This window comes from Acanthaster planci, linkage group LG19, assembly GCF_054643075.1.
Source record: "Acanthaster planci isolate LZ-2023a linkage group LG19, COTS_SCS, whole genome shotgun sequence".
In the NCBI taxonomy this organism is placed as follows: Eukaryota; Metazoa; Echinodermata; class Asteroidea; order Valvatida; family Acanthasteridae; genus Acanthaster; species Acanthaster planci.
The window spans coordinates 5,263,337-5,290,544 of NC_141795.1; the positions used below are offsets into that span (position 1 = coordinate 5,263,337).

The window sequence follows — 27,208 nt, forward strand, 5'->3', positions numbered from 1 at the left end:
TTCCACTAAATTCCTGTGCACAAACCTATAAAACCTGTCTTAAAAATCTAAGTGTTTTCTAAGTAGGCTAGGCCTACTTCAAGTAGGCCTAGGCTACTTGTAAATGCTTTGAAATTTTCTCAGCTAAATAAAATTAAATTCCACTTTTTAGGACCGCTGGGAAAATTAGTGTTGTCCACATATGGACATTTTTTTTCTTTCCAGGCTTAGGCCAAATTTGTGCAAGTCAACTCGTATACACCTACCATGCAAACTCATACGCTGACCAGCTTGTTTGCCAACCAACTCATACGCTGTTAAGTTGTTAGGCCTACATGTACATTTAAAAATCCATTTGGAAGTTCACATGTACGGTACATGCTTTTTAATGATTTAACTTTAAACTTATCAGTAATTAAAAATAAGAAGTTTATATTTTCCCTGCGCCAGCTAACGTGTAGAGAGTACCCTTTTTGTTGTACATGTACTTGTATCTACAAGAGTACATGTAGGCCTACTAAAAGTATTAAATTACCATTTTTGGTCGAACAAGAGCTACATCATTACATGTGTATGGTAAAGTAAATATATGTAGAGCTTGCTTTGGTTGAATCAGAGTTTCAGTCCACATACGAGTTTGTTTACATACGAGTTGGTTTGTGTATGAGTTGGCACATGTACATGTGCTGCAGGCATGTGTGCAAGTTGGCCAATCTGTGCATGAGTTGGTCATAGACTGGTATGAATTGGCTTGCATAGGAATTGGCCTGTTTATGCTCAGGCTTACAGTATGCTTTTGTTTTTATTCTGTTGAATACTGGTGGCTAAATAACAGGACACATACGGTAGACTGAAGTACATGTACATGTAGGTCTGGTGAGTTTAGCACAAATTCCTAACTGACCCATTTTATTAGTCAACCATTAAAAATGGTGCTGTAATTTCCAGATCTTAATATGTGAACATGGATTCTTATTGCATGGTATTATCAATCAATCTGTACAGAGTGGCGTAGTGTGTTAATGCGTTCGTCATCAGCCAATCACCTTTTCTAAGTCACAGCTGTGGAAGAATTTGTCAAAAAGGAAGTAAATTGTTGTTATTATTATTAATTTTTACCATGTCAAGGATCGTGAACAAGACCTCAAGGTCCTTCTAAAATCACTCCATGGATAAAATGATAAACGATTAAAGATAAAAGAAAAAACGCTGTACACATACAAAGAACTAAAAAAGCTAAGAGCTGAAACTAAAAACCAAATAAAACTATGCAAACTAGGCAAAAAGGATAGTACAGACACATATAAAACCACAACTAAAATATAGACCAATAAAATTGCCAAAACATTCAAAACAGTAACGATAAGTGACAACAAGAAAGGGACTAATCAACTGAAAAAGTTAGCAGGAATAAAGTAAAAAGTCTTAAAACATACTGAATGTAAGCACAAAACCAAAACAGCAAGAAAACACATAAAATGCATAGTACAAAAATTAAAACAAAAAAAAGAAATAAACAGTTACATGATAAGATGAGATTGGAGCGACGATTTACAGATAATCAGAGAGGGACTATCAATGACCATGTGGGGCAGGTTATTGCATGCCCTAGCTGACTGGACAAAATAAGAATATTTGAGACAATCAGTTTTAGCAAGAGGAATAATTAATTTCAAGCTATGATCATTTCGGCCACTTTGTGCAGCAGGAAGAAATTTATTAATAGCATTGACGTTAATAATGTTATTCATAATTTTATAGCTACAGGCTCCACTTTTCTGCAGTACATGTACACTGTACATGCTCAGTACTTTTGTTCTTTACTTTTTGGATGTTGAAAATCTGATTGTTTTATAACTACTGACTCACTGCCATGAGAAGGGTCTAAACAGTGTTAAATTTTCTTTTGGGTAGAACATGGGTTAACCACAGCTGTGTATTTCAAGCACCCATCTCAGTTTGAACGTAACTAAAAACAGCTTGCTTATGTTTATTGATCATGTTGATCTGACAGTATTGTGCTGAGTATCAGTGCAGGTTTCTAGGGACAGATTATGGTTTCTGGTTTAGCTTAATTACGCTGACTCCAACCAGCAATGCAGACGTATTTTGATCGAAGGAATTGAGGAAAGGGTGTCTTTTCCGATGCTTTATTCACTAGGATGGTGTGAAGGTAAAGAGTAAGGGTTCATTTTTAAATTGAAAACAAACCATTTAGCCTACCGCATAGAGAAAAACAAACTAAGTTTTAAGAATAGATGTCATGAATGCTTGTAACATCAGAGTGAGTAACTTTGATACAGCAATACATGTACCATCAGATGGTGAAAGTGTTGCAGTATTTAGTATACAGCAACAGCGGCAAAGAAAAAAGCAGTCCTGATAGCAGGCAGTCCAAGTTGCAGTGATTAACGCTACAAGTTTGGAATCAACTTGAATGTTTCTACACTGTGTTGATCATCACTAAGATACCGTTACACGTATGGCATGCAGTTTAGCAACCAAAAAATGTAACCTTGGTCCTTAATGAGCCCACCAAGTGTAGGAAGTCCACAGTTTCAATTGTAGTTTGTAATTTTTGGCTGTTGCTTGTAAACGACTATAAATCACCAACACTCCAAGCAAAAATCAAAGTTCAATTGAAATTGGAAGAGATCATTATATCTTTCGAATTGGAAAGCTGGTCTTTTTTCTCTTGCCAGTGTCGAACACTGTGGGAGACCAATGCAGGTCAGTGGGGGCTGCTATAAATAAACACTTGAAAAATTTGGCTAATATTTCTTAATCTTAGGCTCTAAGAATTGTTTATGAAATGCTCATTTGATACTGTGCTAGCCACAGGCTCCTTTAATCTCCAAGGTCCAACAGTTCCTCAGCATACATGTTCATGTAGGCTACCAAATTGAAATTACTAAATTTAAGGCCTATGTTTTGTTGTGTACGGTACATATCAAGCAGTAAGTAATTCAGTGGAGCTACATGTACATGTACATACACCAAAAGACCTTCCACAATCATATCAGGAAGAGCTGACACTTGGAACAAGGATGAGATTAATTTGTTTACAGTGTGCATTATTTTGTAAGTATTTATCATACCTTGGCAACTATCATTGTTCATAGATAACAGCAGGACAGTAGCACATGAAAAAAATTCTCCCTACAGCTATGAAATTCATGCAATCAAATTGAATAAACAAAGTCAATTGTTTGCTTCCTTTGTTCTTTGTCATGGTTTGGTACCAGTATTTGTAAGCCTGTGCATAGTTCATCACTGTGCATGGCTGGTTTAAAGTACAAACAATTTAGGTTCCATTATTTGTTGACATAAGTTGTTGAGTTGCTGTGATATGCAGCTATTGCTAGACTTTTGGAGCCAGTAAAACAGCAGAAATCAATATTTAACTAACTTCCACTTCTCTTCTGCCCACGAACACTCTCGGAGTAATGAGGCTTTTTTCAGAAATGAACCAAGAATGTTGGTAACAGTGTTGGAGAGGTACATGTACTAAAAAAAGAGACAAATTTACATGTCCCTTCAACAATGCCAACACTTCAACATGGCAGTTGGCACTGTACATGTTCTGCATGGTAAAAATTACCATACATGTATGTGTATTTTGGCCAGTTGTGAGGCGCATCTTTTCTCCCAAATTCATGACTAACTCAAGCCTATCAACTTTCACAAGCATGAATAAGTTTGAAAATGTGGAGTTACATGTAATTAAAGGACCTACATGTTTTCAGTGAACTGAATGATTTCAACTTATTTTAAAAAGATGACATCATAAGATGTTAATTCGCAATCTATTTTTATTTACAAGTGTACCAGTAGTGTAACAGATGTGCACCTGTACATGTACATGTATGCGGTTTCATTGAAAGAGTCAAAAATGAGTTCAAAGGCAGATAAGCTTCATTGAGTTTGTTCCTTCTGTAGTGAAGTTACCAACATGCTTTCCACAGGGCTTTAGAAATCTTTGCATAAAATTTATGTATTGATTGTTGTTACCTAGCAACTATAGCAACAGATAAATGCACAGGTACTGTTGTTACCTAGAGACCGTTACACAAGATGAATGTGACACAGCTTGAAATGAGACAAGAGATTGGCTTCATTTTGCACTTTTTGCTAAAACCCATCACATACACATGTTCACAAACAAGAGGCCTTTAGTAGCTGTGGAAGTGTTAATGAAACAATTCCCATTACAAATGTGGAATGTTTAACTCCACGTACATGTACATACCTAACTATACTCTAATACTCTCTAAACCACTTCATCCACTTGCGTGGAAGTAAATGACTTGGTGAATAAAGACCAAGTGAGAATATCAGACACGGTATTTGTGATTGGCACGTGTATCTAACACCTGCATGTGTGGACAGGTATGAAAAATACAACTACTGAGAGATTCATCTCTAGGAAAGGTAAACTTATCCAAAAGCTCATTTTTTTCAGTCAGGGTTTTGTGTCCCTTTTGAAATCAAATTTTTTAAGCACAAGGCTACATGCCAGATTTTCCCCATAAACCAATTCATCAAATTCTCTAGTGAGTCCATGAGGGACATTGTTAGAGAAAAGGGCGGATGCCAGGGCTGCCCCTGTTTCAAGCAAGAGCACCTATCGGCCTGTTTGATCATGGAACATGCATCCCATTGGCTTTAGCCCTGCCAACGATTTCCTAACCTGAACATCACTGTAAGTGAGTTATGTACATGTAGGTAGGGACAAAATTTAATGCTAATGTTATGGACAGTAGGTCTAGCACAATGCAGACTGTCTTGGAAGTGATCCTGTATGCCCTCTTGAAATGATTTTGAATATTTTGGTAACTGATGTCAGCACAGAAGAATCACGATTCAATGCAGGATCAGTTTTTAACCCTAAGCAGTGCCTGTACCCTGCAGATACATAATATGTAAGCTCTCTTGATTTTTTTCCCAACTTACATGTACTTCAAGACTTGCAGTTTGTGATCATTTTTGTTTGGATGAGAAAAAACAGTGCAGGTGATTACCACTAAGGCTTGGGGATCTACTAGTTGCCTTGCTCCCAATAAGCTTTTTTGGGTTAGACGTGGTGAGACCTGGTTCTCTAATAAATATCCCAGGCATACTGGGACCTCTGCTTTAGCAGTAATTAACATAAGGGTGATACAAATGGCTTCATTCCCAACCACAGTGCTTCTAGCTACTGTAGACATTATTTGCTTCTAGAACCCTAACAGTTGCATATTCCTGTCAAACAGGTTACTGATTGCTTGATGCTGTAGCTGGGGTAGGCAGGACTTTTCACATGGATCTGCGCATTCTCAGTGTTGAATTCTGCCTCAAATTGCTGTTTTGCTTGTTTATGTTTATTACATTTGGCAAGTTCTTGGGTTTTTCTACTAAAATAGCTCAAGTAGCCTAAAACTGTAAAAGAAGTGGCATGTGATGCAGAAATAAAACCATTAAATCCTGGTAGTTGGGGAGATGTGAATGGAACATAACTCTTCATATGGAGACATTTTTAGTAGTACTTAAAAATGTACTTTAATAAAAAGGTAATTTATTAGATGGCATGCCAGTAATGTATTGATGTTTACAGTGCAAGTGATTACTTCTGTTGTAATGTTCTCATTGAGAATAATTCGCTTAGGGAAAAGTCTGATGTTGAAAATGCCGACTGATATTTATAACCATTCCAAGTAGAACTGTAAAGCTACAACTTAGTACAAATGTCAAAATGTGGAAACCTGAAATGGTGATTTACAAAATCTCGCTCCACTATTAAATTAAATATAATTTCTGGAAAACTCTTTTACATGTAAATGTATAGATCTAGAGTTTCTTTGTGATAAAGTGACAGTACATTAAGGATGTTCAATTTTTCTCTTGTGCTGATTGCAGCACATCCCTAACAGTCTGAAACCCTCTGATTTCAATATGATTTACATGTACATGTAGTTACCAGTAGATACACCTGATCTCATGTTACATGTACCTGTTGGATTGGGGAAGTTAACATTGTGCTAAACGTTCAGCCTTTATATCCTTGTAAGCACATGGAAGATTACAAACTTCTTGGAACAGTGAAGTTGTTTTCCTTTGAAAGTCATAAACATGAAATTGAACCCTTTCTGGAGTACACACTACATGTACATGTACAGGTACATGGACAATACCCACATGGGGGGATGCACCCAACCACTGCCAACAGGCTCCTTTGAAATAATACTGATGCATGATTAGGTTGGAATAATGTGTATTGGCAACCAGACAAGCTTGAAATATCTTTTCAACTGGACTTCACAAATGCCTGGGAAGAAATCCCTCAACTGTGAATGAAACGGATTTAGTTTTCTTTTGAGTGGCCCAGAAATCAATTAACTGACAAGTGTTTAATAGGGTTTACATGTATATGGAGTGGTGTTGCCAAGTTAATCTTCACACTTCACTGAATGAAAGCTCAGCTTTCAAAGTGCCAGTACATGTTGTTTGTTTAGCTTGATTTTTTTGTTGCATCCTTATCCCAGACTATAAAAAAACTGATTTTTGTGAGTCTATTTCATGTACATGTAGGCAGTAGAGGTGGGTAGGCCTTCTCCATATTTAGGGGACAGTTTCTGTTAAGAAAGTCGGAACCTAGTCATTGGGACACAGTTTTGTCTCCCTAATGTTTTTGGTCCCAATGATATCTTCATGTACTTGAACCGGTACTAGAACATGTATATTCCTAGTAACAAATGTGACTGTCATTGTGTACTGTGTACTTTTTGATACTTCTGTGAAGTTACTTTTTGCTGAACATGTATGCCCTAAGCATTGGTGGTCTGGAAGGCAAACACCAGAAATGAACATTGCCTACTTAAAGTCAGCATTCATTAGTATTGAAGTATCAAACATATTTTTTAAATACTTCCATGTCAAAGAATTTATTTGGTTATTGGTCAACTACACAATTATAGATCCACAATTCACAGGAGTTCCAGGGATTGCCAGTTTAGTGCTCAGAAGAGCATTGAGAGGGATCTCCATAGAGATTGATTCACCATGTGATCCAATGTGTAGTGTACAATGTACACTGTACATAAATACCATAATGTAAGTGTTGGTTGTGGATACCACACAATAGTACAAATAAACACGCTTCTCTGGCTTCGTGGTATTGTGCACCTGTAATGCTAGATTACCTGCGCAAGCACAATCCAACTTTCAGGCAACTTGCCAAGGGATTAAGTTCTGGTCTCAGAAGTAGCTGCCCTGTAAAGAATGCTTAATATTATTGTGTATTATGTACACAGTATCCGGGCCAGAGTGCGTTAAGGATCACAAGTTATTTTACTCTTGCAAGGATGGACCATGGGGGGAGGCCTTGCTCTACAAATGGACTGATGTTGGAATAAGGCTCTGAGGAGTCCACTTGTTCAATTAGGGTACACTCCACTAATGTGCAGTTAGTAAAGTGGCAAAATGCAAACAAAAACATCAACATACCAGTATGTAACATGCAGCTTGCTGGTGAGCTGGGTTTGTTTTCTCAACATTAACTCTACTGAGTCCCATCTCTTCAAATCTTTGCGCTGTTTAAAATAATGTGTAGGAATGAGGAATGCTCATTACATGGTCAAGCTATTGATCATGATGTTACAGTGTACCTAAACATGATAAGGAGTAGTCTGCAAGTTGTTATTTCTCTGTATTTCATGATTTCAGAAACAAAGACACTTTGTGGCATCTTCCAACTTATTGACCTAGGAACAATTTTGTGAAATCAGCGACATCCTTGTTTATGTCACATTCCGCTACCAAATAATCTCTTCCTGTTAAATATTCATGTCTACTATAATTTGTTATGTGGCATTAGTCTGTTTACATCTCTAACCTTCCATCACTGCGTCTGTAAAGGGGAAATAAATCCCCTTCTCTACATTAAATATTCATCAGCCAGTATTGATCTTGGGACCCAAATTAAGGAGACTTCCCTTTGTCCATTTCCAGAGAACTTTATTTTGATCCCATTGCATTGATCGGTTGATCAATTCGCATTCTTGCAGCCCATAGACCAAATTGGTAAGTGTGGCATTCCCACACGTACTGATTATAATATTGAAGTTACAAATTAAACAGTTGAGTAGTAAGTGCAAGAGATTAACCTGCTAAATTCCAGACAGCCTAACAGTTTGTACATGCATGACATGTAGGTTGATAGTGGTACCTGTACATGTGTCAGGTGCAATAAGTCTGTATGCAGATGGCTTCTATTTGTAAGTTCCTCAAACAGGGAATTCCAAACCAAAATACATGAAGAGTAGTTTTAATTTTGTTTGTGTGTAAAATTTCAAAAATGTATGAAATTCAAGACCTTGCAATGGTTCTGATATTGCTTGTGGCACAAAGTTTAAAGTCTTTGGTTTTGTTTAGTATTTCTAGATCAAGGAATAGTCTGCATGTACCATACCTGTACAGGTACATGTAGTTTCTGAAGGTTGTGGATGGATTAAGGTCATTTGGACCACTACAATGGATACTAGGATAATTAATAGTCTCTCCTTGATGGGAGGCTTTCTGTAAGTTTAAAGAGACCTAGAATGTTATTATTTGCACTCTTTTGTTCGGAAGTGTCAAGCTAAATGATAATTAAGGAGTGTTTATTGAATTGTCTGTCAGTTAGTACATAGATGCCAGGGGTAGAGCATAATACCACTGTGGGTGGAGGGGCTATTTGTGAGGGATCAATAAAAGCAACCATTTCTCCTGTATTCAGATGACCATGAGATGACCAATAATCCCTCCACCAATTCAGTTTCCTAGCCAAGTGAGCTCAGTTTCAAAACAAACCTAAACCATGGACTATTTCTGTAGCACTTGCATGTAAGTCAGATGTTGGATACAAGTACCAGTATTTTCGCTTTTAATCCCTTCAACTGGAATGACTTTTTGTTTGAACTCTCTCTGGCTTTGTTCTATGGTTTAATGTTCAGGCACTGAAATTAAATGGGCATAGGAGTGCTAAACAGATGGACTGTATGTACATGTATTTAAAGGGAAGCAAAATAATCGTCACGATGAGTCTTCAAATACAGTACATGTACCGTGCTGTAGGTAGTAGAACAAGAAAAAAGAATTGATTGAATCATAGAGGAATAAAATGATTGAACTGGGCGAAATACAAATGGCCACAAATGCTTTCGGATCCAAGGGAAAACATTCGAAATTCCGCACAGATGTTGAGTGTCCAGAACCTTAATACCTGAATAAATAATTCTGCAGCTGCTGGGCTGCCAGTCCCTCAAGGGCAGGGGGATTAGAAGCATTACAGTCAGTCTCTCCAGAATTGATGACACTGTTTTTTATTAGGCTGTGGGAGTTGGCAGGCACTCCCTTTAGTTTTCCTTACATGATCTTAGACTCCTTCATCAGGTTTTATAGGGTCTCTTAAGATTTGGTCTTTGTGCTGGAAGCCTTACAAGACTGCAACATTTTTTTTGTCAGAGCAATCCAACAAGAATTCTTGGCAGTTGGCATGCCAGAACCTGAGAGCACAGTAATCCGATCTACTGTAGCAATGCTAAAGAAAACTTTGGTTGACATTCTTGAAAAGAGGAAGGTCTTTGATTACCAGAGAGCGGGATGTGCCTACATCAAAAGTTGGGCCAGTGATATCTAAAAAGATTTTTCAGTGATTTGAGACATTGTATTTGAAACACTGTTTGCAGGACATTGTCTTCTGTTCATAGTTTAAGACCAGTGAGAGTGGTTCATTGTGTTCCTCACTTTCCCTCCAGCAACCTGAGTGGTTTAAATTCAGTACGTATGAAGTCATTGTTCCTGAATGTGTTGGTTGGTATGGTCAAAAAGAAAAATTAAATGCAGGCTCTAAGTTGCCACCTCCAAATTTGGAAACTTTCAGACAATAAACCAAAATGTTTAGAACGAATCCGGAACCTACATGTACAGCTCAACCGTAGAGTTTCTCCTTCAGCAAAGCTGCCCAGGTTTTTGTGAGAAAACAGCTTTAAAAGTCCTTGAAATATATTTTATCTCACATTCAGTAGTTTGCTCTCTTGCATTAGGATTATCTCTGTCCTTGATGCCATAACTGTCTAGTATGGACATGTACATGTATTAACCATTAGCTTCTGTTGAAGAGGAAGAAGGAAAGACATCCTTGAGACAGCTTACCTCACCCAGTCTAAGATTAAGCTAAACAGAATTGTCAACTTGATTTGGCATAACAACTAACTTTTTTGTTTTAGGATATTCAGGTGCAGAAGAGCCTAAATCACACACACTTCATTTAGATTTCTTCTCAGAATTGTTGTCTTTAGCATGAATTTTCAAAGGTGTGTTGCATTCTTGACATGGTCAGAGTGTCGGCTAACACTGACAGTGCATGAAGATGTGCGAAATGTTTGGCGTTGTGTGTACAGTGTAGTCTAATTGGCAATTTTAATGAAGTGTTCACTGAAAATGTTGTGGTTTCTCAAAAATTTCATCACTTTTATGGTGTGATGATCTACCCCCTCTAGTGTTCTGAAAAGTGAACCTTTTATTTTATACAAATTTATACTTTACGGCAAAATTGGATTTCTTTATTGTGATGGGAGCCCTCTAGTGTTGGACTTGTGCCAGCAATAAAAGTTAAGAAATATTAAATGAGGCTATTCCATTGTGAACAGGCAAAGGAAATGACTTTTTTATGTTGTTTTCATTCTTCAGCAAATTTGATAACTACATAACATCACAAGGAATTAGATTGAATCTTTACAACTCCATTTGTTTCAATTGAAGGAGTTGGAAGTGTTTGCATATACACTGTATAGCAGCTTTTAGATTTTATGAGTTGTAAACATGTCCATAATCCTTAAAAGTGGGCGTATGTACAATGTAGATACTGGATAAGTGGAAATTTTTTTTTGTCTCAAAAGAAGACGGTATTTGGATGTTTTCACAACCCTTTTCCCTCAGGGAATGGGATGGGGGAGGTTACATACACAGGTACCAGTAGGTTGAATTTACCAAAAGTTGTGATATTTTAAATGATTATTCCATGGAAATACTGGTAACTTCTGCCATACACACTGCAAATGTCAAAGTTGATAACTCGTGGTGTCTTCTTCAAGCAGAATTGTCTCATGACTGTACCTGAAAACATTTGGTTTTAAATTACTAGAAGTGCACATAATGGTGTCGAGTCTAATGTAACATCCCACATAAACATTGCATGTTCCACTGAGTAAACGATGCTATCCATATTGCAAGCATCAATAATTCCTTAGCTTAGCCTGTGGCATTGTTATCCTCATGCAGTTCGTCCATCTCTATAATTTTGTCCTTTTCATTATTCACAATATTGATTGGTTGCCAGGCAACCAGGTTTCTGTTGCCATGACGTATTGTGTGCATCTGAGCCCTGGAAGTCGGTATGAGTAAACACGTTGCCTCGTGTAATTAACCGTTTCATATTGCCATCCTGTGTGTGCCTGTGACAATGCCAATGTCATTAACTGATGGTCTGCAAATATTGGGTTTTTAAAAGGTTTGGGATCTTGATTATTTTCCTCTTTAAGTCGGGGGAAACTGAGTTAGCTACACTGGGGAATTTGGTGTCATGGTTATTTTCAAGCTTTACATGTAGGTTGTTACGTTGAGTGCCTCGTCTTGGAAATGACATCTACCGGTACACTGCACTCCATCCATACTGAGATAAGATAGATGTATGGGCTTACTCCTCATTTTCTTGATCACAAGAACCTTTTCCAAGACTCAACTTATAAAATGTTGTTTAAATCATGTTTTGTTAGGAATCAAACATCAAACTTAACATGTCACTTTTTTGGTTGCTACTGGTATTGGTGCACTTTATGTCCCTAATAAAAAAATTCTGGTACATAAAAAGAGAGATGTACATGTACCCACCAAGAAGTTTAAATAATTTAATACGTAATTAAATCCATCTTTAGAAATAGATTTAAATAAAAAAGAAATTCTAAAACTACTGTATAGTCATTAATTTGTGTAGTCACAAATGAATATATTCAAGTTTGTATTATTGTACACTATGATGCTTACATTGTGTGTGTTGGAGGTGCACAACATATCATCAGCATTCCTGAGATGACAAGCATGTTTCATTGGCAATTGAGCAGTGTCTTGGAGGAGGGATAACCCATGGGCTTCTTACATTGTAAAGATAACTTTTGAGCTACACAGGTGTAGTGTGATGACAGGAATTATCCATGTTCGTTGCCTTGTACAGTCTCTGTTATGCAAAATACTGTACATGTGTACATGAGACATTTTACGTTGCTTGAGTTAATGTTGTGTTAAGGTTTATATACATGGTTTTTTATTTGTCTAAAAGCATTTTCTCACTGAACACCCCACTAGTAGTTTTACATGTATACTGTACATGTAACTTTATGGTCATTTCATTTTGGACAAAACCTGTGAAAACCAACTTACATGTAAACATTCAAACAGTGGCCTTTCAAGGAACCTTGTTTCCTCTTAACACTCTGTAGAACACTTGTACATATTTGTGTATGTACATGTACTTGCATCTGTACAAGATTCCTTCGATGTCTTTAGAACGGGCAGGAAGAGAACTCCTGTCTTCATCAGCAAGGAGCCACAACATTTATACAGTGTTTGCTTGTTGCTAGGCAACCTGAATCCTGACCCTTGACTCCTTTCAATCCTTGGCTTAAGAAACTAAATCCTTGCAGTGCTCAGAGTAATTGGTGTTCCCAGGGGCAAAGAATATAAGATGAGATGGGAGGGGGCCCATTACCTTTTCAGTAAATGGGTGTTCACATAAAGATGTGATTTGAGGATACCAGCTAAGATGTGTTTTAACATGTGTTACTGTTGAATACATGTAGTTATCTTGTTTTTTTGTCTTAGCTTGTACATGTACATGTAGATACTCAGCATTATTTTGTGCTTAGCTCTGCAAATTTTGGTGGTAGACTACTATGATATCTGTAATTAGAAGCTTTTTCAACCATACCATCCTTTTCACATATCAGTGGGTGATACATGTACATGTACGTACAATGCATGTGTACTTGCATTCCTCTCCGATGGATAGGATGTCATGAGTTGCCAAAGTGCATGCGTGTACTCAGTTATGGACCCCCTTTTGGGGGTGGGTAGTCCTGTAGTAATGGCATCTCCTTGGTTTAGCTTGAGCAACAGCAGAGCTGTTCAGCTTTCATTATGAACCCATATGTGTACATGTATGGATACCAGTATGTGAACATAATTGCTGCATTTTCTGCGATTGCCAGGCAATATGAATTTTTAAATGGCTCTTAGCCAATGTTTTTCCTTAGCAGATCAATTAATGCACATATGTGTGACATATACTGATGTAGCATTTGTCATTCTGCCAGCCGAAATTTGAGTACATTTTGAAACAGTGACTAATGATGTGATACTGTTACATGAAAAAGGACATCATTAAGTCTCATTCTCGATTCATTTATCTTGCTGTCCACATTACAGTACAGTTGGAAAAAAAGATGTCTCACTGAAAAAGTTAGCAAAATCTTTTGTGGTGCCAGAAACAAATTGATGATACAGAGAAGCTTTGTGCTTTGTTCGGTACTTTTTGTCTCTTTTTCCAAAAGCATTGTTAAAAGACCACTAATGGATTCATCAGCTACCAGCACTGGTATAGGCAACTGCTAATGCCTGAACTCAGTAGATGACATAAAGATACAATTCTCGCCTCCATCCTGAGATCTTTGTAAAAAACCCAAGAGCAGTCGATCACTTCTATTGATTGTCTTGTAACAGACACAGTGTTTCCTGCTGTAATTTTTCTTTTGAGCTTATGCTTATCTATATTACAGTGGATACTGGGTATATGACACTGTGTTCGATGAGGCGAAACAAATTGGATGAGGTGCTGCTATGGCAACTAGGCTACTGTCAAGCTGCAGCTTGAGAGTAAGGCACAAATTGATGCAAAAGAATCATAGCAAATATTGAGTTATATGCTTCTACCAACATTTATTTCCATGGAAACCTATGAATGATTAAATAATGGCATTTGTACATGAAGTTCAGTGCTCAGTCGTGAAGTTCATGGTACCGGGTAATTTGAATTATGCAGTACTACCGGTAGCGAATGGAAAATATCAGACTTGTCTGGAATGGTCATTTTCTCTAAATTGTCAATCTTGAGTCAAATGTAGCGTTATGTTCCAAACCACCCACAACACCCTGACCCCACCCATTTAAGACAACAGAGAAATTTTGTCAGTCAAGTGGAAAATGCAGAATCCTATAAGATTGTCTTATCATTGAATTAAACACAGAAAGATGGAAACTGTCTGTAAGCCTTAATTGGCTTCATGTAAATTTACCAATATTTTTTTAGATCGTACAGTCTGCTATTTACATGTATGGTGCGATCTGACAGTGTGCATGTAGTTCCCTTTGATCAAGAATGTACCATACATGAACCTGTATGATAAATTTCTAAACAGCTGGAGTCATATTTCATTAAGCCTTGAGCGAAGTCTGTCTGGAACTAATTAAGGCCAAGGGAGGGGGGTTATAGGAATAAGCTGTGATAGTCTTGAACAGCTGTTACCATTGATAATCATAGTGTGGGCTGATATTTCATACGCAATGAGAAGTTGCAGTAAAGAAACCTTTGTATATGCCCATACATGGATTGGAGAGTGAAAGCCCAGAATCTAGGTCATCTGAATAGTTTAGTGCAACCAATAGGCCTGTGTTACCTAACTGAACATACCATACAACAGGGTTGTTTTGACAGAAGGCCAGCTGATTGGACCACTGTAAGGCAGAAGTTGTATTTCCATGCAGGGCTTTATTAGAGTGCCAAGGGTTTGCCATCGTGCAATGTGAGATGATGTTTGGCAAATTGATGAAATTCTCACCGTGAGATGCTTCACCACTGCAACTGCTGAAACCCAGCAATTTCATGACTTGAACAGGCAACAACTGAATCATTGCTTTCCCTTGCAATAGCTCAGAAATGGTTGCCATGGAAACTTAGCACCCTGCATTAATGCGTGGTCACAGACTTCCTGAAATTGAATAAATGCTGGAGTATTCATCTTGATGCTTCATGTACATGCATGTAGATGATTACTACTGCTTGCTTGTATCCGTGCAGCAACATCTCATTGATATTGAAAGGGTTGCTGAGGGATAGTGACATTGCTGTTAACTCCAGTAATGAGATCAGAGAGAAAAAAAGTTGGAATTTCCTTTGATTGATGAGAAGCAGAGGGGAAGGTGGAGCTGTTAAGTATGTAATTAGCTTCTTCATGTACTGACAGATTGCACGTATTGCAAGCCTCTAACAAGTTGCCTTGGATATCTTATCATTTATTTTCTGGGCTGCTTTTGGTGAGATTGGTGTTGTCAACAGCTGCTGAAGTGGAATTCATCAAAAATTAGTGCAGTCCGCTTCAAGAAAACCCATACATGCCACTGTACACTGGAGCTGAGCTTTTGGTATAAAGCTGTGTGGTTCTCAGAGTATCAGGAGTTGTAGCCGGAAAGATATGCTACTTCAAGAAGGAGTGGAGGAAATCAAGGAAATGTAACACTGAGATCAGCCAGTGAGAGAGATTCTAGCTTGGTGAACAGGTCATAAATGGTTGAGAAATAAAATTCCTCCGGCGGCATCAGATGCTTCAGTAACTGTCCTGACACTCATGCTGTATATAATGTAGGATGAGTGAACACGTGTATTGACTACTGCTTAGTGAAGTTGCCTCCACTGAGGCACGTACATGTGCATGAGCAGAGCCTAAAAGACCTTGTTTATTCCTTGACATGCCATTGGAAGGAGAATGCATCACAGGGATGATGAGATGGATGGTATGCCAGTAAAGGAGACAGGGCATCATCGTACAGGTACACTTAAGGAGACGCATGCTGATTGTGACCTGCACTTTATGATGGGATGGTGGTGTTGGAAAATCCAGGTTCAGCTTCTTTAAGACTACTGTGCAAAATTGAGGCACATGACACAGATTTTTGGTTGGAGAGGATTTTGTGTACGTGCTGAGGGTTTGTATGCATCTACACTTGAGGAAACTCTGCATGATCATTGTGGATAAATTGCACATTGACAGTGGTGACTGGATGAAGAGATGACTTCATGGATTGACAGAACATTCTGCAGTGTGACTGGATGCCAAATTTCATTTGTTTCATAGTGGAGACCTGCCTTTGTTTTCATGGCTTTCTGGAAATTTTAACATTTTGAATACGGCTTTTTACTGTGAACAGCCATCCACTGCATGCAGACTTATGTGAATTCCTTTTCAAACCCATTTTATTGCTTATTTCATTCAGGTTACAGTTGCTGAGGTTAAACTTCTGTAAAATGCACCAGCAGATGAATGTTTTTTCTATTACCATCCCATCATGCCTTGCAGGCAGTTTTCAGGAAAACAGATGAGGTCAGGTCACATGACCTATGCTGATCCCCTCTCTCCTGAAAGTAATGACAGTGACAGAGTGAATGAATCTTATTCTGATGCGGAATTTCAATTCACACAGCAGCAACCTGTTCTTGGGGACTTCAGCGTCAGAAGTGTTTTTATCAGCATTTGTGAACTCTTGCCAAGGATAACCATCTGCATTTCACCACCTTATCAGTGAGCCTGGAAAACAGACCAATTCGTGTTTAAACATCAACTGGGATTTTAATGCACTAATGTAGAAGGCACACCAGTCTTCATTTTATACGCGTGTGTTGATGGACTTTGCATATATGCTACTTTTTAACATGCTTTGAGAGTGTGGAATATCTGTCAGTTGACATAGGGTCTTTTGTCAGTGTTAATGTACCGGTACATATACACATATGTATCTAAAGGAACAGCCATCTGTTACATTTTCTCCTGTGTTGGAAAGAAAGAGAAAATTGGACTATTTGTCATCAGTGCAGGAACTACTCAAAGGGATTATTTTGCATGTATTAGTTTTGATGATTTTTTGTCATGGTAGAACTCTTTGATTCTCTCGAAGTAATCAGCAGGAGCCACAAGTTGTTTCAAACAGGATGTTGATTTATTAGTCTCCACAATGACTTGTCTGATTTGAGTTTTAATAAGTTGAATTCATGCTATCCTTCCAACCTCCACAACTGTGTAAATCACCACCGCCCAGCATTGTCATCCAAGCGCCACCCAAAATGCCACCCTCTCGTGGTATCACCAGGGTTCGCTCTGCCAATCCACGCTTGACCCAGGTCCGTAAGACCTCTGCCAACTCCTCTGTTGGTTCAGCAATAAGCATCACCCAGTCGGCTCCCTTGCCAAGACGGGTTTCATCATCACGTCCCAGTAAAGCTGGGCAGAGAACCCCAACCCATGCTTTGCCGCAGGATGGTGAGGAGGCTGCGAGAATTCTGTCAACCGTTCTCTCTATGTGGGTACAAATTTCATCTTTTTACTAATGGCTGTTTTTCCAACAGTATTGCAAGAAATTCTGAAGTCTGCTGTTTTTGGAGAACAGACAACAAACAATTGTAACTGAAATGCCCTTTTTTTAAAGTACAGAGTACATGTAAAGTAATACGTATTCATAGCAAATGTGACCAATTTTCTCAGCTAATGGAAATCAAAAACTTAGTTTTACTTTATGTCAAATAATTTCTTTTCTTTTTTTAAAAGAAAGTGGTATGAAAGATGGATCTAACCTTAGTTATGTGTTTGTCAATATTTGTAATTCATTGTATCAACTTTTGTTGGTGGCAACAAGTTTTATGTTATACACGTACTTGCTGCTTTCGACATTACAGATTGCACATGCCAGGTGCTGTATGCCTGTCCGTGTACCTTTCCTTCCACAAGAGAAATTAAGGTCGTCTCCGCCTTGGGAGAGAGTGTGTTTAATCATGAAGATAGAATATTGACAGGCCAGTGTGCAGTCATTGGACTGCAGAAATTGGGAACTCTGTCACAAAAAGCAAATCTGGACATTTCAGCAAGCTCCATGGTACTCAATAGTTTTTTTTTTTTACATGAATGTATGTGATCTTTTTCTCCTTGAACTACAGGTGTGAAATAACCTATCTCTGAAGCAGTCTATCTCGTTACAGTTTGGCCAACTTTATCAACAGGTGTACTTTTAGACTTCATTTTTTGTGGGGAAGCAAGCTGATATGAATGAAATAGCAAACCAACTGTACAAGAAGTAAACAAATTTTAGGTTATATGCACTTCTTGGCCAAGTGTCTGTCACTGAAGGCTGAAAGCCAAATCTTTAATAGATAATAGGGCTGTCCCATCCCACTTGTTCTGTGTCTTATCCTTGCTCCAGAAAATATAGTGATAAGTCATAATTTACAGTTTTTATGTACTATGCCTTTACCTTGGAAACCATCTTCCCAACTTTGTTCCTCCTATCATACCGACGGAGGAATTTTTAAAAGAAGTATCCTATAGTGCTGAAAGAGTTAGAGACAAGGGGGAAAATGACACAGCACAAAGTCCAAGATGTCTTCCTGGAGCGTGTCTCAGTATAATGAGGTCAGCTTGAGAGAACTAGGCTGCTGGTTAATAAATGAGAGCTGTTAAGTTTGCTTCCTACTAGATTGCATTTTCTTGATGAACTGCATGCAGACCTGGCTTGCAATACATACATTTAAGATGTACAAGGTTTAGTGATGTACAGAGCACATGTACAATTATTAGAACTGCAGTTACATTGCACACTCAGATTGTAAGGTTATACCAATGTCTACTTTTAGCTGTGCCATAATTGTGTGTTTAGGAATATCCTTGTCAAAACATCAATGCAGCTGGGAGCACTTCAGTACCTACCGCTACATGTACATGTAAGGCCATTGTGAATTAAACAAACGGCTTGTATAAGTGATATCTATGGTACATGGCGTACATTTACATGTACAGTGTATGTACCTGAACATGTGTTACATTAATCACATTCAGAGAGCAAAACAACGAAAAACAAAACACACACATTGTACATGTATGCCTCAGAGATTGTATTACATGTGTGCTTGCTGTAATGTACAAAATCCCATCATGCTCGCTCTCATTATAAAATTTGGTTTTCCTGTATGCACTTTGCTGTGGCGTATTTTTAAAATACGGTGGCAGTATTATCATTTTCCTATTTATCCAGATTTCTATCATAAGTTGACTCATTGGTGCATTTCCCTGAAGCATCTGTTACTTTTGGCACTGGCGTACATTTGCCGGACTTGCCCAAATATTTCTATACATTTCTTCATATTTGTATAAAGTATGGACATTTTTATCACACGCCTATTGGATGTTAATGATTAAATTTTTATTTCTTTTTCAGTCGGATATACTGAAATATTTTCAGAGTTATTTGACACTGGCAGGAGAGCTGTTTTCCAAATAATGCTGTAATTCAATCTGACAAGTTCAATACACTGCCTACGCTTTGTGGCATCAATTTTTTTTAAATTACATTGATTTACTGTCCACATACGGGTACATGTAGGTTCCTTGGATTATTTTGACAAAGTCAGTTTTTGATTATTTGAGCTCTTTTTCTAGTAAGTTAGACAAGCACATGTATGCATTACCAGGGGTTCATCCTCACTTTCTTTCCTTACATGTATGGACCCTACATTTTCGGGGGGGGGGCATACATTGAGTAAATACATGTGCATGTAAACTCAGCGATAAATTATTTCTTTGGGGTTTTGAACAAAATATGTATACATCCGTCATCAGCATTTTCATGAATACGATAATTTGGCCAAAAATCTCATCTTTTTCAGATAAATCAAATTCCATTTTTTCCAAATCAATTGCACCACCTAGTGCCAACATCTTGGTGAAATTATTTTTACCAAGTCTATTCAAGCAACCAAATCATCATGATCTCTCTGGAGCAAAATTCAGTTAAACTTTGTTACTCAAGCGCAGCATGGTGAGAATTGCCTCAGTAGTGACAACATTGAATATGCATGTAGACATGTACATTTTCATCTTTTTTTCAGAAAGTGTTCTTTAGTTGCAAGTGTGTTTTCATAGCGAAACCTTAATTTGAATAGATTATTGAAAATGATTTGAAACTACCAAGATATGAGCAATGAATGGGAAGGAGTCAAGCTTTGCATGCCCATTAGGTCAGTGATTCCTGATTCTAACAATTCAACCTCCATTCTTTGTGTTGTATGGTGTATATGTATCACCTGCCATATTTCAAGAACATTTCCCTTCCATTGTGAAAATGCTTCATCACAGGTGCTCCATCAAATGGACAGGCATTTATCATCTGATATATGTAGACTCCATACTTAACCTTGAATAAACAAAACCAAAACTAACAAACCTACTTAAGGTTGGAAACTGCTGGTAGTCTTACAATGAAGAGTATACTTTTTAGCACCATGTATCAGTCAATATCACTGATAAAAATAGTGATTTCAGTCGTAGATTTCGTTAGAGCACTAGCTCTGTGAAGTAGAGATTGCAAGTTAAAATTATAAAATTATGAAATAAAAAAATAAAATTTAAAAACGTATAATAAAACAATTCTTTGCAATACTCTTGGCACCTGAAATGTTAGAACATTTGACGGGGGGTAATTGTATTTGGATCCCCGGGTTTGTTAAAGTTCTTACATGTACATGTACCTATGAAAAAGTGCCTAAAGTTGTTTCGTTGATCCAATAATAATAATAATATCTTCACTTGTCCATGTCCTGTCCATTAAATTCACACAGCATGTAATGTACAATTTTTCTATCACTACGTTTTCTGTACTGGCCAAATATTGTATCCTTCAAGGTCTTCCTGAATCAGTTCTAACATTTCAAAGCCTTGAGCTGAGCACAGCATACTCTTGTGTTGCTTAGCAACCGATTGCATCACTGTCATCACCAGAAAGGTATACTTGGAGATGAGTCCACAAAGGATTTACATTTAGAGTTACATGTATGTCACACAGGCGGTATAGGTATACTGTACATGGACATGTACATTTGTACTTAGCATTTTTGTTATCTCCTATGATCTCAAAATGAAAATCAGTGTAATGCACATGTGTGTACATGTACAGTATAGATACTAGATGAGGGTCTGAAAGCTGCATTTTTAGTTAGCCTGTTATAACAGTGAAGGCAAAATGTACATTGCACATACTGGTACATGTACACGTATGTACCATGTGTTGTTACCAACATGAATGTTATGGTCAATTTTAATGATGACCAGCCTAGTTGATCACATTATGCCTATTCAAGCAGTGTTTGTCTACAGTGTTGCTAGGGCACTGTCAAAAATCAGGCCGAGGATATTAAAAGTTATTCCTGTAAAGTGCACTTTGCAAGTGTGACCAGGATAAGAATGTGGAAAATGCAATTAAGGCAATGCCATCTTCTGACTGTGTATGAAGAGAGATCACTAAGCTGGATTAGCTGAGTAAAGTTCCAGCTCTGTGTACACAAAGTCAATTTGAATAGATGTCAATTTACTTAACTCAAGCAAAGACAGACATACATGTACACACTTTATACTTTCAGGTATGCAATTAGGTAAAACTGTCTGCTTCATTGATTTGTAGACTTTGTGCATGGTTTCTCCAAGGCATGCACATTGTTCCTTTTTCAAATGACATTTTGTTTGGATCTGCACAGTTTTTTTTTCAAAAATCTTTGTCAGCTTGTCAGTTTGTACATTCTATGTACAGTTTACATGTATGTATACAAACATCATACACTAACATAATTCAGTTTTTCCTGTGTAACTGAATGAAAAGTTTTTTTCATATTCAATCATCATATTCAGAAATTAGTGTTAGAAAAAGTCACACTTTTGTGTTTACTGTATTTGTTTAGATTTTTAGTTTGATTTTTAAATGTTTAATCTGATACATGTAGGCCAAAATACTGTTGTGTGTTCCAATGCAGTTGATCAGTTCTGAGCAAAACAAATTAGATCCACTGGGCACATCAATAATTCCTAAAGATATTATTTATTGTGTAAAATCCTTGAGAAACCTCCCAGCTGCTGCTCAAAGTGAGTCAACACAGCCTGTAGCTGACTGATTAGTGCTGCAGTATGCAAACAGGTGGAATTTAGTTTAATGGTCGGGGAAACCAAGTCACCAGATCAAATTGATTTGAATAGCAATGTTTTTTTGTAATACCACACATGAATAAAGCATCTTGGCATTACATGCATCTCGAAGGATGGAAGACTTATAGGCCATTTGCAGTTGGTTGTTACCCCGGTAGTTTCCATGGTATCTACATGCATCATCATGAAGACTGAGTGTATGTACATGTACATTGTACATGTACTTGTCTCAGTATTGAATGCTCCCTAGCATTCATGTGCCACATCCTGCATACCTTGATTTCATTTTGCTCAAGTATAGTTCAGAATCCTTTCATCAGACTAGTTTGCTTGACAACCAGTTTGTATGGCTTGCACAGTGATTGCTGATCCATCTTGTGGCATTCCTTGGTCTCCTTGCTAAAACCTCCTCTATTCCCCTAACTTAAGTACCGGTATGGTGCATGCTGTCTTTGATCTATACTATATCACTCAAGCACCTGCCATACAGAAAAATATTCCTTAGTAGAAAAGCATGCAGATTAATAAAAGTGTTAGATTTCCTTTGGTTTGTTTGACCTGTCTGTCTCACTTAAAGAATTGTGACTTTTAGGAGGAAAAGCTGTTAAATGCTGCCCATTTCAGATGTTTTTGTGTGTTCTTTGTTTAAGTCACTGACATGTCCCCCAGAACCAAGTTACATCACCACCAGCTTTTAACCTAATAAGGTACCTTGTGTATGATTCCTACTGTTTGGTTATGATTATGTTGAAACCTAAGTAGCTCCTTGAAATATTCAAGGGTAACTTTTGTTTTGTTTTTAATTAGTGAAAACCTTGAGGAAATTGTATCTGTTATTGCAGCCTCAGATCTTTGACCACCCAGTGAGTTCAAAGCTACTTTGTAAGATTCCCAATGTGTGGTTCCAAAATATTCAAGGTTGTCTTTTGCCATTCCCACAGAATTTTACTGGAAGGTTTTATGTAAAACTGCAAAAGTACTTGGACATTGTCAGGTGCACATACATGTACATGTCCACCATAAATTCACAATTCCTTTAAAACAAAACCATGTACATGTATCTACTAGTACACGTAGATCGTTCAATTGGTCTCCTATGGTAGTCAGACATGTAAACTCTTCTCATTGATGTGACAAAGAAATTAATCATTTTACATGTGCATGTACATGTATGTGAACCTTTCTCTTTGGGCAGTTACAGAAAGATTTACATGAAGTCTCATATTGCGCCCCACCCTATGCAGTACTTGTATATAGGCCAGTAGTATTACTATTTTTTTTTGCACTAATGGGGGTCATTTGAGGTCAGCAATGAAAATAAAACTCCTTGCATAGCATATAAAACCCCCTCTAATACTGCCCATGGATGTAATTTTCACACTGTGTACATGTACATGTACTTGGCCAAGAGAAACTCCTATTACACCCAAGTGTGAAGTGAGTGCCTGTAATTTGATGCTTATGCCAAAGGAACAAGTGTTAACAGAGACATCCTTGACCTAATCAAGACAGGGGCTGACCAAATTGTATGGCAGGATTTTGGACCAACTGCCATCCATAAAATGCCATGATAAATTAATTTGTGGAGGAGACAAAGAAATTTTCTCTGAAATTATTAGTTTTCATTCAGTTCAATTGGACTTTTATCCTTACAATAACAAGTGGCTATTTTTTATTTCAAAGTTCCCAAGAAAAATTTTAAATGGAAACCATTTGCCATGCCGAGACTAGTTATGTACATACATGTACTGTACATCTGAACATGCATGTCAGGGTTGCGCAGATAACAGCACCAGGCAGACAGTACATGTACAGACACATGACATATTTCTTATTTGTGTGATTGTGTGTTACCCCTGTGGAGTATTGAATACATACCCCCGGTACATACATACATAAATAATTTATTCAATCACATTTCTTTGGTATAAAGGTGATGCACGTGTACATCGTACACGTTTTCCGTGATGTGAATACACACTGCTCTTATAATTGAGAGGATGTGCTTTCAAGTTTTTTTTTTAGTGCATTGATTTCCTCTGTCTTGTAAGCAGTGGGATTGCTGAATAGACTTACATGTACGATAATACAGCGTCTGTACATAAGAAGCCAGATTCATGCCCACGGTATTTATTATGACCATTCACTGTGTTCTCCCCAAGTGCATATTTGCACAGTTGTTGTACACTCGTAGAATGAGTCTTGCCTTGTGACCATCAGGCAATGCTGACTGGGCATGGTCAGCATACTGCACACAGGTTGATGCACTGAGCATTGTGCATGCTGTGTGCTGTTGGAGTACTGAACTAACTCATTGTTGAGTGGGACAAGCTGCAATCTATGTACAGTACATGCAGCTGCTCAGACCAGGCAGTTTACATGTATATCCAGTGTTCTGCTGTTGACACATTTCTTGTAATGAGAAGAAAGGTAGTGAAAGTCCACAGCCTTGTGGTTCTTGGGTAAATTTTAATTTTTGTGTCTTTTAATTAGTTAGTTGTGAAATAATTACGAACATTTTAGTGAGTCATTTATTGACTTTTACTGAATTTTATGTGTAGACAGCCTTAGAGTGAAGTGTGCGTAGCATTTTGTTTTCTCTCTGATGTTAATTGTGGCTTCTTCGAGGTACATGTACTTGCATGTAGCGGTGCAGACATGAGCTTATGTGCTCTTCCCAACCATAGTGCAGGATGCGTTTTGGGTACAATACTGCAACTTTTTTGGTGTTGGTATTGATTGCTGGCATTTGTGTGGTCTTTGTGGAAACTTCAGGATTAATCTGCTATTAGAAATGAGCTCTGGAGGTGAGGTATCAAGGTTATCAGGTCCTGAAAAGGATAATGCTTGGTGTCCACCGAGTGAGTTAAGCCGTTTCACACTGGACTTTTACTTTTGGTTACTTTTCCCATTTTAAGTCCAGTGTGGACATCCGAGAAAGTTTTCCTCTTTACTAAGCTGTGTGGTCATTTTTACCGGCCAACTTATGCCCAAGAAAAATTCCCGAGACAGAAAGTCTGGTATGGACATTGCAAGTCAGTAAAAGCATGGGAAAGTGGCCCAGTAGAGCATACATCCAGCCTGAGCACAAGGGCATGCACAAGGAAATACGCATATGCATTGTACATTGCACCTTTCACCGTGGTGTGGCATTTGGTAAATATTTTCCAGTAAATTTGTTCCTCTTTTGGTCCCAATCATGGCAGAATTCATTATTGATATAGTGAAAAGATTTACTGGTGTTAAGAGTGCACCATTGCCAGATGAGGGCGGTTACCTTGTGTCAAAGGATGGAAACAAATGCAGAAAGGTCTTGCAAATTGCCATTGTAAGTCATTGCACTGTCAGCTCGGTTACTTCTCCCGTGATCTTGGTAAAATTTTCCTGTTTCGAAAGGCCAAGTGTAGATAATGGTCACATTAGACCATCAGTTCGGTAAAATCCACTGAAAAAAGACCATTGCCAACAGGGCTTTAGCCTTGTAACATGCGACCCTCTTGAGTTAAGACGACTGTCCTCCATCGATAGTGATTGATTTCAACCAGGCCCTTGATACTTCTCTTTGCAACATATGTTCTGGACACGCGAAAAAGCCATTTGGTGGAGGGTAATGGAAGGCGGGGATGTTTGAAGATGGAGTGTTCAGGTAGCATGGGGCGCCATGGTCAAGTATCCTGTATGCTGAATACTCACCTTCAAAAGGCTAGTTTTCGAGTGCCAACATGAACTACATATGCACATTTATGCTAACGCTGTATTCTGGCATGGAATTTCAACTCTGTGATGAAGGTCTTTAGGAATTTAGTTTTAGACTTGAGAGTAACAATATTAACCTTCCCTCAAAACAGTCTCATTCCATATCCCATTTTCAATTGATATACAATAAACTTTGCCAGTCTTGTCTTCAATTTGTAGTCACATTCTTCATTTGGGAAATTTGAAAAGGCTGTAAAATGTAGGAAATACATGTACATGTACATATATGTGTACTTCAAAGTCAGACTGGAACATACCGGTACACCTGTAAATGTTTCAATTTAGTACTGGTACATTTTTGTAAATGGAAAATCTTCCAACAAAAGCTTCCATGTGTTGTACTCTCTGCTATTCAAAGAAACCATTCAGTGTACATCATATACAGGAGGGTCATTTTTCAATGACAGAAACCTTTTATGATATCTTGGCCTATTCTTTATGCAATCCATAACATGCATCTAAATGGTCACAGAGGTAATGACTAGTGGTTATGGCTGCATGCTTTTAATGGATCTACACTTAATGTACGTGTATGTACACCACAAGGAGAAAGCGTAGAACTACACAGCCCTAAGGGACATACATGTACAATATGATTGAATTATATCTTATGTATATCCCATAGCAAACTTAAAGGTATGGTAATACCGTTTTCAATCAGATATGCCAGGCTGGTTGAATGTACTTGTGTGCAGTATCATAAAATTTAATGTAATGGCTCTTATCTGTAGTTGAAATAAAATGTAAATGTTATTAGCTGTGCTTCATTGCTGCAGATGTACCCTTCAGCTATCTGATTAACATAAATACATGTCCTTTTCATCATTCATGTGCATACATAAATTCTCAAGCCACCCTACAGTATGGTTCTGTTGGTACCTGTGCAAGGTACATGTGTCTTGCACACATGTGATAAGTGTTAAGTGAACATTTACAGATGTTAGCCCATCACTTTCCAAAGTTGTGTTGTTTTTTCATCTTTTGTCTTCTTAATTTTTGGTTTGTTACATGTATTTCTGCAGGAGGTTGTTGAAACAATGTTGTATTTATTGACTTTGAAAGAACTGGAAAAATAAGAAAGAAAAGAAACAGCTGGGGAAATTACCATGCTTATTGAAGTTGGCCATGAAGTTGCCACGCTGGTCTTGATGATAAAGTGGAAAGTAAGATATCAAAGAAACGCTGGGTGCAAAATTTAGGGTTTGTTCATAGTATCTCTAGTTATTAAATCAAATGATTACTTGTACATGTACTAGTACTATATGGTACCTGCTTGGAGCATGGAGATCACTGGTGGTACTAGATTTGTTTGTTTTTTGTTTAGTTTGTGTCTTTTTTGATTTACCAAAGTTTTGTTGGGAATTTGGTGGTTTTTGAGTAGTTTTTCTTGTTTCCAC

At 37.8% G+C, this 27,208-nt stretch overlaps 1 protein-coding gene across 3 annotated transcripts in view; it reads left to right on the plus strand.

Annotated features, from left to right (window-relative positions):
- LOC110979153 (protein FAM149B1-like) overlaps window positions 1-27,208 on the plus strand; it is a 35,412-nt gene that overhangs the window by 955 nt on the left and 7,249 nt on the right. The window contains exon 1 of one of the 3 annotated variants that reach the window (XM_022234758.2): window positions 15,254-17,397. The exons of 1 other annotated variant lie outside the window; for it this stretch is intronic. In XM_022234758.2, the coding sequence (XP_022090450.1) occupies window positions 17,090-17,397 (308 nt within the window). In that variant the 5' untranslated portion in view covers window positions 15,254-17,089. Of the gene's footprint in view, window positions 1-15,253; window positions 17,398-24,458; window positions 24,518-27,208 lie in introns of those variants that run through there. One more of the 3 variants, XM_087130088.1, reaches the window with a different exon arrangement.